The sequence below is a fragment of the Lichenostomus cassidix genome, chromosome 2 (genome assembly GCF_008360975.1).
Source record: "Lichenostomus cassidix isolate B80296 chromosome 2, HeHo_3.0, whole genome shotgun sequence".
In the NCBI taxonomy this organism is placed as follows: Eukaryota; Metazoa; Chordata; class Aves; order Passeriformes; family Meliphagidae; genus Lichenostomus; species Lichenostomus cassidix.
The window spans coordinates 98,927,081-98,944,328 of record NC_139482.1 but is presented as its reverse complement, the minus strand read 5'-3'; the positions used below and the strand labels follow the sequence as shown (position 1 = coordinate 98,944,328).

The 17,248-nt window shown below is 36.3% G+C and overlaps 1 protein-coding gene across 7 annotated transcripts in view; it reads left to right on the top strand.

Annotated features, from left to right (window-relative positions):
* The window catches only part of CEP192 (centrosomal protein 192), a 56,335-nt gene that overhangs the window by 19,348 nt on the left and 19,739 nt on the right, over positions 1-17,248 (top strand). For 6 of the 7 annotated variants that reach the window (XM_085052488.1, XM_085052487.1, XM_085052491.1 and 3 more), the window contains 15 exons: positions 456-1,347; positions 2,150-2,298; positions 3,884-4,114; positions 5,560-5,682; positions 6,662-6,796; positions 7,003-7,066; positions 7,722-7,861; positions 7,954-8,046; positions 8,886-9,001; positions 10,532-10,708; positions 12,428-12,518; positions 13,242-13,418; positions 13,935-14,195; positions 14,400-14,512; positions 16,569-16,678. In XM_085052488.1, the coding sequence (XP_084908614.1) occupies positions 456-1,347; positions 2,150-2,298; positions 3,884-4,114; positions 5,560-5,682; positions 6,662-6,796; positions 7,003-7,066; positions 7,722-7,861; positions 7,954-8,046; positions 8,886-9,001; positions 10,532-10,708; positions 12,428-12,518; positions 13,242-13,418; positions 13,935-14,195; positions 14,400-14,512; positions 16,569-16,678 (2,872 nt within the window). Of the gene's footprint in view, positions 1-455; positions 1,348-2,149; positions 2,299-3,883; positions 4,115-5,559; positions 5,683-6,661; positions 6,797-7,002; positions 7,067-7,721; positions 7,862-7,953; positions 8,047-8,885; positions 9,002-10,531; positions 10,709-12,427; positions 12,519-13,241; positions 13,419-13,934; positions 14,196-14,399; positions 14,513-16,568; positions 16,679-16,849; positions 17,061-17,248 lie in introns of those variants that run through there. The other variant, XM_085052492.1, reaches the window with a different exon arrangement.

The window sequence follows — 17,248 nt, the reverse complement described above, 5'->3', positions numbered from 1 at the left end:
TTTTTTGTGAGAGTGGACAAAGAAAATGTTTGTGTCAATGCATTTTCATGCATCTTGAATCCTTTTTGGTTAGTGATTTGGTTCAAGGCCATTCAATTATTTTATTTTCTTTTTTAATCTGGCAAGTATGTCTAGTGTGCTGTCAATGTTTTGAACACAAATCTGAAAATACAGAACCACAGAGACTGCTGTGAAGAAAATCAACTCTATCTAGGCCAGACCCAGTAGAATGTGTCTTTAGATAGCAGACAGGCTGAAGTTGCAGGTTTTTCTTTTTTCAAGGCAAAGAGCCACAGTTACAAAAGTAAAACTTGATTATTTACGTTGGATGGCAATACCAGTAATGATCAGACAGGAAAGTTTCCTGAACAGGTAATACCAGTATTAAGGCCTATCTTATGTACCCAATTGCTTTTCTAAAATATGTAATACTTCATGTTACATTTGTTTACTAGGATGAAAATGCTGGTGAACTGAGCACAACAATAATTCGGGCCAGCCCAACTCCTCCACAGGAACACAGAAAAGAAGATCTAGAAGACCACTCTTGTCAAAGAAATAGAAAAGAAGCAGTACTTAGTGTTGACCAGAAACGAGAAGAAAATGAACTTGCTGGTCTTCAAAGAAAACTTGATAATGTACTGGACCAAGAACTGGCCAAAGAAGGTTTTCTGAAGATTGAAAAGCAGCTTCCAGCTTTGCCTTTGAATGTACCAGAAAATCGTGAAGAGCTAGACCATGTTAAATCAGCTTTCCCACATAAACTTTGTGCCTTTCAGTCACTTTCTGTCAATGCTGATGCACAAGAAGTGTGTCACGATCAAATGAACAAAGCACAGAGACAAGGATTACCATCTCTGAATATATTACCTGTTCATACTGGATTAAACACCTGCTTGCCATGCAATCAAAACTCGTCTGGGGAACAGTATGTTCCTATATCAACTGTTAAATCCCATGTCACTACCTCTGAGAGTCAAGCATTTTCTTCTTCTCTTCCCCCCTTGCTTCCAGGGCATTCTCTTGCAACAACTTCATTTGCACAACAGCATCTGGGACAATCTACTGGAAATGCAGTTCTGTCTCAGTTTCATGGCTGCAACACTGCAGGTTTTGGCCTTCCAGCAGGACTTCCATGTTCTGGTATCCCAGCAGGACATGTTGAGAATCCACTTGTGGTAGGAGTTCCTTTAGGTCCAAATATTGGTCCTGGCTCTTTGCGTGCAGCTTCACTTTATAATCCACACACTACTCCATGGAATAATATCTTAAATATAAAATCATGTACTGGACCACCTCTTGGAGCTGGCAAAAGTGAGTGGGAGTTGTCAAAGTCACCTGGTATTGGTAAGTGTGTTTTTTACAGTGTGTTTGAAATAAAGCTGTGGGCAGAAATGGTGATAGCAATCTTGCTTGTATTATAGTTAATAAAATTAAGATGGTATGAAGTCTAACTGCAATTGTTGTTTATGCAAACATTGTTACTAGTTTTCCTTGTTTAATGATGTTCTCTGAATTCAGTGTCTATTCTTATCGCTCCCCTAATGGTCTTAAAAAACTTTTCTCATAATTTACAGGGATTTCAGCATTCTCCAATATTAAGTAGGTATGTATTGATGTAAAGGATCTAGAACTACCTTTCGTAGGAGAAAGAGAAATCTGACAAGCTAGTGGGGTTGAAGATACGAATCTGTGACAGTTGAGGCTTGTTTATTGATTGTTCTAAATCATCGATCTCGTTAGTGCATTTTAAAATAGTGAAATACTCCTCGTCTATTTTTGTACTAACAAGGTGTTACAACACTAATGTTCAAATTTTCTGAGCTGGGTCAGTACTGATTAAGTTGTGACCACTGAGTGTTTTATATGAGGTGTATAAATATATACTTTGTGTGTCTGCATAGAATGTGCCATTTCCAAAAGTATTTATTTTTGTGACAGTAGAACTTTAAGAAGCAAATTAGAAATGATTGAAATTTCAAATTTCATGCTTGTGGAAAACATGCTTATGAGAGCTGTAGGAGTGAAACGCTTCATTTCCTTGCCATAATGAAGCATTTGTCAGATGAGTTCATAAACTTGGTGCCAGCCTGAATGCTGATTTGCTTCTGGGTACTTGTAACTAACAGGAGCATGTTTTCTTCCAAAGGACACATAAAAGTACCAGAAGAACTGAAGTTCCCTAATGCCTGTTGTGTGGGAATTGCATCACAGACGGTTCTTAGCATTTATAATCCAACTGACCGGTGGTTGCAGGTCAGCATTGGAATTCTCAGCATTTCAATTAATGGGGAAAAGGTAAGAGATTGTTTTTTAAAGTAAAGTTAAGTAATGCTGTAATCTTACCACATGTCAAATATGTAAAATTAGCTTTCTATACTGATTTGCAATTTTCCACCTGTTTTATAGTTAGTATGCACAAAAACAATGCTACCTTCTTTCAGCCAGGCCACCTGCCTTCCTCCAACAAGTAAACTTCGTGAGGTAAATGCCACAGCATGTCATTGACTTGTAGAATTGTATTGCATGCAATAAGTGTGGTGGTAGGTTTGAGTCCATGGGTTATTCATTCCCACCATTGTGTACACAAGAAAAGTCAGCCCTAGGCAAGAAGGCATCCCTGCTGAGGATTGTTACCTCTAAAACGTCTTTGGCAGTTTTTTTCTATTTTTCTTGAAATCAAGAGATCTTGAGCGATGGAGAATAGGAAATATTTGGAGCAGGCTTCAAGCTAGATGGGTTGTTCTGTGGGTTGTAGGTAGGCTCTCATGAATTGGCTCTCTTGCTCTTTAATTTTGTTAAATTCTATATATTTCTGTTATCGTAGCAATAGTTCCAGAAGGAAAATATCTTGAGAAAATGAGAATTAGTTAGATTCAAGGTCCATCAGAACGATTAAATTTTTTAATGAGGAATACACTTAGTAGAGAAGAATATAACAACAGAACAGGATACTCTGAGCTTCTGGTAGTTTGATACTTGGTAACTTTTGTGTTAGATGTAATTTCTGTTCTTACTAGTTTTAGGTAGACTGCTCTTTATCTAGTTAATCTGTTGAAATTATGTAGTGTAGTCTACAGTTGTAGATTGTGTGAAGTATTGCCTTTTTCTTTTTTTAAATATGGTTCTTGCTGTTTTTATTTGGTCCCTGTTACTGAGAAATAGCAGACGATTCACTTTAAATATTGCAGCTTGTAAATCTTAGAAATTGTGATCACATCCCTCCTTAGGTATGCTCTTCCAACAGGTGTAGCACGTGTCTTTCCAGGAGTGTGATTGCTGGTTTTGATCTCATTTTATCAGAATGTTTTCTCTTTAAGAACACCAAGCCACAGTTCTGTGGCTTCATGTGTATACATATGTGTGTGTGTGTGTGTATGAGAGTTACAATTGGTTGCATGATTTTTCTAATCACTCAGTGGCATGGGCCTTTTATACAGTGGTTGTAACCAGCGATTCTGTTGTATCAAGAGGTGATTTTTTAAATGAAATTGCTTTACAGTCGTTTCCATGAATAAACATATGCATTTGTTTGCACAGTATAATTAAAAACTATTTTTTTCAGTCAACTGAGATACATTGCTGTTCTTTCTCAAAAATCAGGGTTTTACTTATTAATTAATTTTCCCAGTGTCAATCTTTCATTAGGTGGTAGAAAGAAACCTCAGCAATTTTCAGGCTAAATTCTCTGTTTAAATTAAAAGAAAAGCCTGCAGTTGATGTGGATGGAAATGGGGCATGGATATGAAGATACATTAATTAAATGGAGGAAAAACATGTACAAAACGTCTGTCGAGCAGTGGTGCCAATAAATGTGGTATTTGCAAAGGAGATGTCTTCTGGCAAAAGGCCTGTTAAAAATGACAGCTATTTTGTTTTTCAGATGGATCCTATGAAATATCAGTGTCTGGTTTTCAAGAACAAAACCATTGTAGGATCTTACTCTACCAACGACCTGAAAATACTTTTTTTGCCTTCTTGTTCGGGGATCTTCCAGTGTGTCCTCAATGTTTCATCTTGGCCAGTTTCTGCAGATGCTGAGACAGTTGTTCAGTCAGAAGCTTTGGCAAGCAGGGTAGTTCTGACAGCAGTTGCTGAAAATCCTGATTTAGAAGTAAGTAGCTGCTTATTGTGGCTCTTTTGTTGTTGTTGCAATTTTATGAATCATTTATTCACACTAGAAAATAATAGGAATGCAATGTTGTTCCTCAAAGAAACATGGAATTTCGTAAGTTTTGAGTAGGAATGTAAGAAAATTTTTGGGAAGCTTATTGCTATCTGGGAAGTTCTAGTTGTGGAAAAGCACCTAGCTGGAAATGAAGGATTCTGTGTGGAAAGAATAAGTTAAAATGCATTACTTTTTCATTGTTGAAAGACTGGATGAGATTTTTAATGCTCTCTAAGTATCTGCTGTGTTGGATTGGGCATTAAATGTAACAAAAATAATTTATTTCCAATTGTAAGGATTTCTTTATTTCTTACATCAAGTAGACTTTGTCTTGGTTTCTTACTACCTCTAGCTTGTTTATGATTGTAGAGAATATTTTCTAATTTTGGACTAATTAAAAATTAAAATTAAGTGGATGTGTAAAATGCTTTTGTCTTGTGTCTTATTATGAAGAACAACCAGGTGGGAGAGAGTGTGACAGTAAGAATTAAATCTGGCTTCATGTGGTCAGATTTAAATAGATTTAAGAGTGTGGACAGGCAGAAAAAGGCTTAATGATACTTTTAGAGGTGCGTGAACAAATTACATGATAGTCTGTGGCATGGTTGATAAAAGTAAAATTTTCAGTCATCAGCCACAGCTAATTTTTTTTTTTTTTTTCCATTTATGGTGCTCTTTTTCTTGCTTTGGGCTAAGTATGTGTTTTGAAGTAATGAATGCACGTGAATAGATATAATTTTTAATGCTTCTTCCATAAATTTTTATTAATTTTTAATGCATTAAAAAAAATTTTTACATGTAGTCCATTCTCCATGTTCTTCATACTACATGGTTCAAACTTGTGTCATGTTGAAATTAAATTTAAATCCTGTGCTCAATCTCTGCATGTTTTGTTACATTCTTGAGATTGAAAAGAATACCAAATAAAATCTGTATTTTACTGCAGATCATGACACTTAAATGTTTTTAAGCTAGCAAAAATTAACTGCTCCTTAGTTATTTTCTTGAGTTTTTAACTATCTAAAACTGATATTTCTTACTTGCTGGCAATAATCATGGAATAATGGTTTAAACTTACTTTTAACTTGAACTAACCAAAATAATCTGATTGTGTGCTGGGTTTTGGTGGATAAACATTGCACTAAGATTGGCTTAATTGGTTCAGGCAAAATGAATGGGAGATAGAAGGTGTTACAGCCAATTGGCTAATATAAAAAACCCCATGTTTCTTAGACTCCTCCTACATCTAGTAGGAGGTTTGTATTATATGTGGATATAGTGTTAAAAGGATGGAATAGGTGAATAACATCCTTACTTTCCTGGTGCTTTTGTAGGGTATTGTGTTTTGAAGATTTGCCTTTCTTCTGAGTTCTGCTTTGCCTTAAAAACAGGTGGAAACCGGACAAGACTACTTGGATTTTGGTGATTTGACTTCTGGCAGTTGGAAGGCTCTTCCCTTAAAACTTATCAACAAAACCCATGCTTTTGTGCCAATTAGACTTATTATTAATGCAGTAAGTACAGTAAACTTCCTGTATGTGAGAGTTAACATCTTGTGATACTGAATTTTAATACCCAAACACTTTATGTTATATATCATTAAGAAATATATCTTGGACACTAGATATAAGGTTCCCAAGAAGTCTTTTGTTAGTCAGGAAATAAATGGTTTTTGCAGGGTGGTAATCTGATTCTTCTGTAATGGTACCAACAAAAATACTTGTGGGATAGGTGTGGTGTTTTGTTTCATGTCTGTTGGTTACTTTTTATAGCTTAGCTATGGGATTCTGCCTCTGATGTTTGTTTTGATAGCACTGGGCAGCAGATAGGAAGAGGGTTGTGTTGCCTAAACCTTCCCTCTGAGAAGCTGGAAGCTTCCCTCTTCCCTCTCAGAAGCTGGAGACATATTCCACTATTCAAATGGAACAACTGACTCCTCAAACAAGCAGCCAAGCTTGCTGTTAGCAAGTTCAACATATTCCCTCTTCCTCTGCAGGAGCAAGACCAGGGCTCTTTGCTCTATGGGCTTTGATTCCCACTAGGTAATAGCCGGTCTGAGAGGCTACTGTGTGGTCCTCTCTGCATCTCTGGCAATGCAGATTTCAAGTTTTTGCCTAGGCTTGGCTGGCTGTTGATTTGTGCTGTTTCCTGATGTAGGGGAACAAGAAAGGACTGGCCTTATGTTAAAGTGGATCAGGTTGTCTTGGGGACTGGTGGTGTTTGGTCTTGAACAGCCAAACTTCTTGGAGGCTTAAGCTAATCAGGCTCTGCTTGTCCCCTTTTGCTGCAAAAGGATTTCCTATTGTTTTGAGAGGGGTTGTTGGACTATCATATAGTTACCAAAACTATGGGCTGATTTTTGATTATTTTTTTCCAAACTACTTGGATCATTCAACACTTGTCTTGCATTTCTCACCTTTGTCATTGCTGTTAGTGACAATAAGAGATTTAATTCTTGTAATACTTTTTTTTTTTTTTTTTTTTTTGGGACAGAATGCAGTAGCGTGGCGGTGCTTCACCTTTTCCAAAGAACCAGTTAATAATTCTAATGAACAAATGGATGCAGTTTCTCAGGTAGCAGCTCCATCAGTTGTGAATCATGTGATACATGCAAGCTATGATGGGCAAGTGAGTAGTTCATAGTTGGCTGATTCTTCTTTTTACTTGCTGTTTGTAATGACAGTGCTGAATATTTGAATTCAAAGTAATGATTTTTAGGGAGTGCACATTTTTGAGAGTTTTGTTTGGCTTTTGTGGGTATTTTGTTTGTTTGTGTTCTCCTCTCAATGATTCTCTCCATGCCCATAAGATGAGTCAACTAATTTCTCTTTCAGGATCCTGAAGCTTTAACAGTTTGGGTTCTGTTCCATGCATCTAAGAAACAAATTTCTTGTTCAGGTAAAGTAATTTAATTTTCATTTCAGCTGAAACAGATTTGAGTTTTAATGTATACATGTGTTAGAATAGTAGGAATAGGCTGCAAACTTGAAACCATATTTGGTTTGTGTGCACTAATATTTCAGGTATCACATTCATTTTTAGTAACTGTAAGAGACAGAATACCTCTCTGTCGTAATCCTATATATATTACCAGGGACATTTATACTTCAGTATTAAGCTGTACAAAGTTTGTCCTTCAAGATGTGTGGAATATTTGTTACTCCTTTTACTGAGAGAATGAAACCATCACTTAAGAAAACATTGCATTGGTTGCAAAGTGGGTAATAAATTCAAAGAAACCTCTGAATTGTTCTGGCTTCCTGAATAGAAAATAGTACATATATCAACTAGTTTGGCTACTGTGGTGGGATTGTTTTTTGTATGGATTAGTGACAATTTCAGTCACATTTGACAAAAAGGTAAAACTCTTAAATAAGGTCTTGTGAGACTTTATTTAAAAGAGGAAAGAAGTGTTGCAGGAGTAATGGGAGAGCTTCTGTTATTATCACCGCATGAATATTGAACAGTAGCTGAAGTGAGACGTGCATCCATAGGAATGGCCTTTGCTGCTGGCAAACCTGCTTGCTTTTGTTACTCATGAAATTGCTCCTAGATTCCTTGGGTCCAGCAGATGAGTTCTTGGCAAGAGTGGACGTGGAAGTGGATAGTCCAGGACCTAGCACTGTCATTAAAAGTATTTCTCTCCGAGCAAGAGCTGGAACAGCAAGGATACATGCTCCGAAGGACTTACAGGTTTGTGTATATTTACAAAGTGTGTTTCCTACTTCAGTGTTTGATTTTGTTATATATGTATGTATACAAACATACCCACTTAATTTTTACAGAAAATACATCTGTCTACTAGTGTGGGTTCAACAGTCAAGCAGCAGCTGCCATTGAAAAATGCTGGAAACATTAGTGTGTATTTGAAAGTTAAGGTAGGTTGGCTTTTCCCTCTTGAAGTTGTGATTTTTGTGCTGTTCATATTGTATTGAAGCAGAGCTCAGCCTTGGGATTTTAGCTCAGCTCTGTGGTTTGACGAAAGCTTTATAAGTTCATGTAAAGGGAATAAAATATGGCAAAGAGATTAGCTTGCTTTTTTTGGAAAAACCATATGGGTGTTCTTTTGCTCAACTTCAGTTATATTTGTTACAACAAATGTACCTTATGATTTTTACTAAATTTTAACAAAAATATTTGTTATATGTGGAAGTAGTGAAGCCTGTGCTGCATGGCAGGTGTTAGTTAGCTGGTAGGGTAAAGCCTGTTTAGAGCAGAGGTGCATATTAGCATTGGGAAGCATCTGTATTTTCTAATAAAACTGCATTAGTTTTCAGTGTACATCCCTCCAACTCAAATACAATGTGAGTTCTTTTCAGATAGGCAGTGTCTTTACTTAACTTGACCTTTTTGAGAATCCATGGAAAATATTGTTCCAGACTGAATGGTAACTAAAACCATTTGAAACTAGCATTTCAAAGTCAACAGAAGGAGCAGCTGGTTCCATTTTACCTGAAAAAAAAAATTAAGGGTTGTGAGCCCATTATTTCTAGAATGAGAGGCCATGGAAATAGGATATATTACTAGTATAACAAAAGCCACATTAAGTGATGCTACTGGAGGTTAATTGATAAAGTTTTGAAGACTCCAGATGTAATCAAACTGTCTGAACTGCATGTACAGCGGGTGCACAACCAAATTGTATTACATGTTGCAGAAATGTTTAATCCATTAAAATAGGTAACTAACCCTTCCCTTTCCCCTTGCCTGCTTTCAGATGTCAGATCGGGGCAGCTGCTTTGCTGTTGAACCTGAGGACCTTTTCCTTCTTCCTGAAGAAGAACAAGTAGTGACTGTCCAGTTTTTTCCAAAGAATGTAACAACTACAGAAAGGTAACATAACTGATTCTGTGCTGTATGTGTTAAACTGAACTACTTTTGACCTTAAGGTAATGAACAAATTTAAAGTTTGACCTATGAGAGACTTTGTCTTCAGTTGTTTTCATGAGAGTTCTCATCCATTGCTAAAGGATTTTTGTTCAAGTTCACTTTTTCTATAGGTTATCTGCCTCATCAGGTGTGTATAGCTGAATGAATAGGTAATATTTTCCATCAAGAAACATTCTAAGACTTTTTTAGTATAAACAAATGGTGCAAGTCCCTGAAACCCCTCTTATAGTTACTTCTAAAGAACAACAAAGCTTCTAAACACTTACCTTCAGCATCCTCTTCAGTTGCTCCCCTCTTACTCTCTCTGCTGAGGTAAGGGAAATGTTATTTCTATCTTACATATGAAAAAAAAACAAGAGCAGATCAGGATCATAAGTATTCACTTGTCTGCTGTAATCAGACAGAAGTTTGTTGTGTACAACACTAATGTACATTTTCCTTTTGCAGATGTAAGCATTCATAGTTTTGCTCATTAGGACCTGTTGAATTTCATTCTGCAAAATAAACTTGATTGGTTCAAGTGACCATTAAGATGTCATGTGAGAGTTTTTGGCAATGTCAGGGGTCTGACTCATTTCTTCAGAGCAGCCTTTCTTCTCTTGTTACATATTTTCCAGTTTCTGCTGTGACAGAGCAAGAATGGACAAAGGAGTATCTTCAAAATATGTTAAGCTTCACTGTCTAGCTTAACCAGACCTCTCCAGTGCATTTAAATTAAACAATGAGAAGTTCTGTGCTAGTGACAGTATGAGACTATTGGATAGATTGAATTTTTACAGGTTCGAGGTACTCGGGAGGATTGGAAACTTTGTAGTCTATGTGCAAGTGCTGCCAAAGACCGGTAAACTAACAGGCAGTAATGAGGGTCCGTGCTCCCTGCTGATGTGATTCAGGGCTCTGTCAGCAGGCATCATAGGGATTCAATGACAGCTACAGTGGAGCTTCTGGAGTTTTGTTCTTGACTTGAAATGTGTCTGTGCTATAACAAATGCTTCAGCCTATACTTTAAAACCTGGATTTCTTTCCTTGATGCTCCTGGCTCTCTCACACCTGTCAAAATTCAATGAAGTTTCTCCAGGCATTCAAAATGCATCTCTTTAATCTACAGACAGACTTTGTTTCTTTCAAAAATTAGTCTGTCAAAATAATTAGAAATTAGTATGGACAAAAAATAATTTGCCTGGCTACAGTCTCTGAAATACTTATCTGAGTCATTTTCAGATTAAATACTTCAGAAGAATGTGTAAGGTACAATGTGATGTGTGTATTTACAGCCCAAAGGATTTAGATTTTGCCACACCTAAAGCTGGCCTTTGTCATATAACAGAAAGAAGTATTTGTTTTTTTCCCCTTGAGAAGGTAGTTTTAAAAATGCCTTTTTTTTTTTTTTAGGTATGTTTTGATTTCATCAGCTAATCTTGTTCTGTTGTGGGATTTAAATGTATTAATTAATTAATTTGTTTATTTTTAAAGTACTTTGAAAATCCTTGTGCTGCCATCTGGGCCTCAGTATGAAGTGATGATAAAAGGTGAGGTGAAGACTGAGAAAAACAGAGCTGTGTCTGCAGCTGCTGGGTGCTCAGAGTTTCCACTCATCCTCTCCAACAAGCAGTTCGTTGCCTGGGGAGCAGTATCACTTGGAACATCGGTGTAAGTATAAGTTGGACAGCCATTCATATAGATATCAAGTTAAGGATATTACATTGCACTTATTTGAAGTAAAATTTCCTATTCATACTGATAATTCTCAGTGATTTGTTCTATGCCTCAAGTGAAAGAAGCAGTGTGTAACAGTTCTTTTTCTTGGGCAAGAAATTTTTGGAAGCAGATCTTGTTTGAGCTTTGTGTATTCTTGAGGACTCTTTAGTTATCATTAGAATATCTGGTTCAGTAAGTTTAGAATACCATGTAAGTAGAAATAAGGAGAAAAGTATTTTCCAGCTAAGCTGATGGGAAAATTCTGTTGGTTCTTCTAATACCTGTCTCTTGGTAGAGATAAATTATGCTTGTTTTTCTTCATCTCATCCATTGCAGCTAACAGAATCTAGTCTGTGTAATATAATTTGACCATCAGAATAGCATAAATGGTTGAACATCCCTTAATTTGTTTGAATATGTTTCAGTGTTAAAACTTTTAGTGATGGAGAATCTGTTTTGTCCCTAATTATGAATTAATTTATCCTTCAGACTGCTTCTTGTCTGCACTTTTTTAGTTTCAAGTTTACGGGTTCAGTATTCTATGCTTTAGTGAAATTGTTCATAATTGTTTGGATATTATTTGCTCCTTTTCTATGTAAAAAGTCTACAAGTTTTGCAGATCTCTGAACTTCTAGTAAGTATTACTTGAAGGACTAATCCACTATTGGTTAATACTGAACTTTTTGAGGAATCTAATGATGTTCCTGGTGGTTTAAAAGCAATCCAGGTTGTAGCCAAGAACTGTTTCTGATATCTATGTTTCTATTTTTCTGGTTTGTTAAGGTAGTGTGCTTCCAACAGTAGTTTTGGTTATTTGGTTTTTGGGAATTACTGCTTCTTTCATGTATGCTGCTATCTTACTATTTTCTGTTCCTCCTGTAAAACAGTTTTGATTAACCCTTGGGTTTAGGAAGCTGAAATGATTTTTATAATTTTTGTTTCAACAGAGTATAAAAGCGTGTCTGCCAGTGTTGATAGGGGAGAGGCTTTGCTCTCTTTGTCCTCCTCTTTGATTCCAACTACATCATCAATTCCCTTGTGTTTTAGCAGTTTTAGGGCTTGTCACATTCTTCTGTCAATGTTTTTTGACTTGTTAAAATTACAAAGGTGCTTGCTCTTGCTGGAGATGTTTCCTACCTCTGCTGAGGAAAGCTCTGAGTACCAGAAGCCTGGTCAATGCTAGGATGTATCACAGAGAAAAAAAAAATTATTTGGTCAACCTGATTTTTGTCAAGTGACCGTAACTTTGTGTGTTGCTATTACATTGAGAAGTACATGAAAAGTTAACCTGAATTTAGTTCTTTACAACTGTTCCAGTGAATCTGGGCCAGACTACTCACAAGACTTTGTTTCTGCATAACTAAATGTCTCTGGATAATCTGATCATAACTGTGTCCTAAAGTGGGGACTTTTAAGCAATTTTTGTATTGACACAATTGCTGGTTGCTTTCAAAGTTCAAGCCATTCAGTACAGTACTTGAACTTCAGAAAAGCGCTCTGTGTGTGTGTGTGTGTGTGTGTATGTGTGTGTGTGTATTTGGGGATTGTTTTGCTATATGAGCATCCATTAAATTGCCTCAAAACTGACTGTCCCAGTTCCATTGTTTCCATAAATAAATATATGCAATTAATTTGTATTTGCTGTAAAATATAATTGAATATATTTTTCAGACAGAAGAAGATAACTCTAAGAAATGATTCTCCAACTGTGACGCAGCATTTAAGATTGTTGATAAGAGGCCAAGATCAAGACTCCTTTCAGGTGGCTGTTATTAAAATTTCTCTTTAGTGTTTGTGAGTTACCAGGCTATATTTATAAGAAAAATTATAAATTTTTATTTATAAAGTGTTAGTGAAGTGTTAGTGGGCTGTGTATTTGTTTTGAGACTGCCAAGATGAACATGGTAGGAGAGCTTAAGCTACACTGGCAACCTTGGGAGCAGCTGAAATAAGAGTGCTGCAGAAAAATGGAGCTCAGTTTACAGCTCTCTAAGCTGCTGTTTCACAACAGAGCCAATACTTGGTGGAGTGATCCATCAGTGTCAGTTCTTGCAGGAGGGAGTCCAGATGAGGATAGAAAAACTGGAATTAGCTTTCAGGAATTTCTGTGGCTAATGGGTCTTTTTGTTATGTAAATGGGTCTTTTTGCATTGACTTATATCCCCTTTTTCCCTCAAATGTTCAGATTTTTTAATCTAAAATCTTAAACTGAGAGAGAATTAACCTTATGCTGGTAAGGTTCAGCCTTGACGGGCTGGGGACTGAGAACAAAAAATTGTCTAAATGGAGAGGCTTCAAAATGTTCATTGTGGGAATATAAAGTGCCTTGGACTTTGTCTTTCTCATTGCAGCTTTAATAAGCCATTGTCAATGGAGTTAATGTGGATTTAGAAGAAGTTATATCCTAGTTATGAATGTAGTAAGTTTTACTGCTATGTGTTTTTCCTATTATAGTCAGTCAGTTCTGATGTCTCTGTTTTTATAGCTGCAAAGTATATTCGGATCAGAACAACGCTTAAGCAGTAGCTGGGAACTCAAAATCCGTCCCAAAGAAGATACTAACCTATACCTGATGTTTACACCTACTCGAATAACTTGCTGCGTTGCAAAGCTGGAAATCAAACAGCTGGGGATTCGATCACAGCCAGGAATTAAGTTTACTGTAAGAGTCCCAACGTATCTTCTAATAATTTTAAATATACATTTTTCATAAGTATTGAAAATCTAGCACTGAATAGCTGTTTCTATCAAAAACCTGAAAATTCAAGATATATATACTGTGGGTGTCTGTACACTTTCTAAAATCATACGGGCACTAAATTTTATGCTTTGAACATTAGTATCAATTTTGCATGCAATTTTTTCCTTTGTGAAGGATGAAATATTTTATGTACTGTATTAAAAGTAGCCTAAGATTTTAACTCTAGAAGTGTTAAAAAATCTGAACTTGGCTTGTTCTATAGGTAGGTCTTAAACTTTAAGTAGAACTTGAAAAAGATGGAATAAATTTAGGCTTTTATTTCTTGCAAGGTCTTTTCAGTTGACATTTTTAACATTGTCATTTGTTTTTCTGTAACGCTTTATATAATTAACCATAGTTGTACATAAGTTGTATTTATTAAGCTTTTTTTCATTTGAAGTACTGTTTTTTTGGTGGTGGGGCTCTTTTCTCTCCCAGATACCGTTATCTGGATATGGAGGAACAAGCAGTGTAACTTTAGAAAATGTTAAAAAATTGTCAGATAGCTTCATGGTTACACTGGATGGATCACTGTCTGCAAGAGTACGGAAAGCTTCCTTCCACGTGAGAAACACAGGTTCCCGTGCTGCCTATGTGAAAGCACTGTGCTTGGCAAACCTGCAGACAAAGGCACTGATGGATCCTCAGGTTATGACTGTGTCTCCAGAGAAGTTTGTGTTAAGAGAAGGAACATATGAAGTAAGTACAGTGCTTTATTCTGAGCAAATTTTATTAATTTAAATTAAATGTCATCAATGAAAATTTCTGACTAATTCTTTATTAAAATCTCACATAATTTTTATTACGTCCTGTTTCACTTGTGTTGTAGTAATCTGTTGACTTACATTGATACAAACAATAAGATTTCTTTTTTCTCAGTATGTTGTCTATTAATTTTGTCAGGAAGTTACTGTAACGTGGAATCCAATGGAAAAGAACTTCCATACAACAAACATGTTGGTATCAACAGTATGTTTTCTTTGTGGAGATGAGGTTTCTAGGCAGCAGTATCGCAGGTAAGGTGTGCTTTGCTGTTGTAAGAGACAGATGTTTAATAAAAGATTACAACTAGAGATATATGCTGCCACAAATATGGTTTTACCATGCTTCCAAAAATAGCAAAAGCAAACTAAAAGATGGTAATGATATGTAGAGATCTATTAAGTCTTGCATCTGTAAGTTGTTGATGGGGGCTTGTTCATTTATGGCTTTGCTTGCATACTGTAGCTATAATCCTAGTTAAGGATTTTATTCTGTTTCAACTTTCTTAAATTCACAATTGTGTTGGGTTTTGGGGAAGTGTTTTCTTTTTTGTGTCGAAAGATTTATGTTCTGTCTTGGTATCTCTCTTTCTAAAGAATATGTGACTTTAAATTTTAAAGAAAGGCTCATGAAGGGAATAATACTGAAGTCCAGGAGTATTAAGTTTCAAACAAGGTTCATGTCCTGGTTTGCTGAATTCTGTTGACAAAGAATGTGTTTGAGTAGATGTGTATATGAGGAAAATAACATCCACATGTGCTCATGTCACCCAAAGAAAACTTGTAGAAAATACCTTGCCAGTCTTAAATAGCAGCCATGTTATTCTGCATTTCAGTTTGTATAACTCAAACACACAGAAATGGCATACTCTGCTTTTAATGACATAAGTGGCACTTGTGACTTGTGCTGTCTATAGGGTATAATGTAATGCAGAATGTTAAGACTAGGTAGAGCACTAAGGTGCTGATGAACATAAATCAGTGCAAAACTTCAGAACAGCATTATTTCATTACTGCTTTTAAATGTCATTGCCTGACAATGTATGAAAATCATTGTGTATGTTCTTATCCAAATGGAGTATTAAATATTGCTGAATCTATCTGCATGACTTTGAATAAAAAGCTCATGGAACAGCTAAGTTTGTGAAACTGGGAAACTGGCTTATTTTAGATATCTTAGATGCTCATTCCTCATTTTTCTATGAATTGTTTTGCGAGGCAATGCTCACTATCATGGAACCCTCCTTAAAGGGCAGAAGTACTTAGAAAACAGTTTTGGTCTACAGATCAACAGAGAACCCATCTAGAAGCTCAATACAACTACATATTGGAAACTTTTTTTATTCAGCTTCTGGATGTTGGTATGTGAGCAAAATGACTTATTGATTTTATTAGTCAGCAGGCTGGCACATGGTTCTTGAAAATAGTGGTCTAGCTGGTAATTTCTTTGTGGGAGGTTCTCTGAAATCCCCCTTGATAACTTGAAAGAGATGTGTATTTCTTGCAGTGACTGAGTTCTCCTCAGTCCAGTCCCATTCTGTAACTGCATTAGAATGAGAATATGATTTTGTACTTTGGTACTTAGGGGCAGGATTTGGTACTTAGTGAAATGAGTACTCTGCCTCATCTGCCAACTTGTGCCTCAAGTTCTTCACTCCAAAATTAAATATAGTCAGCAGCGTGGTAACTAGCTTAGACCTGAGAGTTAGTAGTGCTGAGGTATTCTTTCCTCCTCCATGGCTCTGACCTTATCTGAGTGCCAGATTTCCTCTTGCTGACCTGTAGCTTCCCATTTTTCCCAGGACTATTTATATCCCTGTGCCTCCCAGTCTTATCCATTCTGTTGGCAGTCATGCTCCTTGGCTCTGTGTTCCTGCTGTTGGCTGGCACCTGCTGCCTCTCTGACATTGACTAGTCAATTTTTCCTCTCAAAAGGCTTTCACTTGTAACCAAAATAGCATTCTCCTGCTTCCTGTGGTGATTGAAACATCACTCAGATGCCTGATGTACTTATCAGAAATCTAGGTAGGTGTGACTGACAGCAGAGAACAAGTATGGAAAGACAAACATATGGTAACCATTATTTCAGTGTTTTCTTTTACTCTGCAGCAATAGAGCAGGTATTTCTTTAACCATTTTAAAACTGTGAAAAGACTTCAATTTTAGGTGAATGCTCCCAGATTTGAGCTTGGTGTAGTCAAGTAGTGATGACGTGAAAATTATGCTGGATTCTTACCAATCTTATCAATCTTTTCAATTTGTTGTTTCTAGTACTTTGTGTGATTTAATGACTCGTGATTATCTCTAACAGAGCTGTGATGTATAAACCTGAGGCAGAAAAACGCATAATCCCAGAAAACAGCTTATTGAGAAATGTTGTATTTGATGAAGAATTTCAAGGGGAGCAGCTTGTGACAGAAGGTAAGCCCATGACGTCTTAAAAGAAAAATCTAATACTTCTTTTCATGTAGCAAATGTGCTTTCAGCTTGAATCCTTGTTACTTTTTCACTATTTTTTTATAAATGTAGAAGTAAAATTCTGAATTTGGACAGACATATTGGACAAAGCTTTGTTGTATTTTTTTCCCCCAGTACAGCTGAGGAGGAGTGTGATAGAATGACTTTGAGCACCTGGCGTCCTGCCGGGGTCAACCCACCACAACAGAATTTGCCTTCTTCATTCAGTGCCTGCTTATTAAATGGTTTTCTGTGCTTTACTCTTAGCAAAATGAACCCCCAATCTATAAATATTATAGCATTAAAAATGCCCAGTTTATTTGGAAATTATTTGCCTTATTAATTATTGAGAGTCAGTTTCTTGTACAGAGTTATATTTGAAAACTGAGAGGCAGACAACTTGCCTGACACCAAAATATGTATTTATTTTCCTTCCTAAATTTAATAGTTTTTTCTTCTGATTGTTAGTAAAGAATTCATTAATAAGAATACAATATGTTGTAAATGTGTTCTTGAAATACTCTCCCCCCCAGT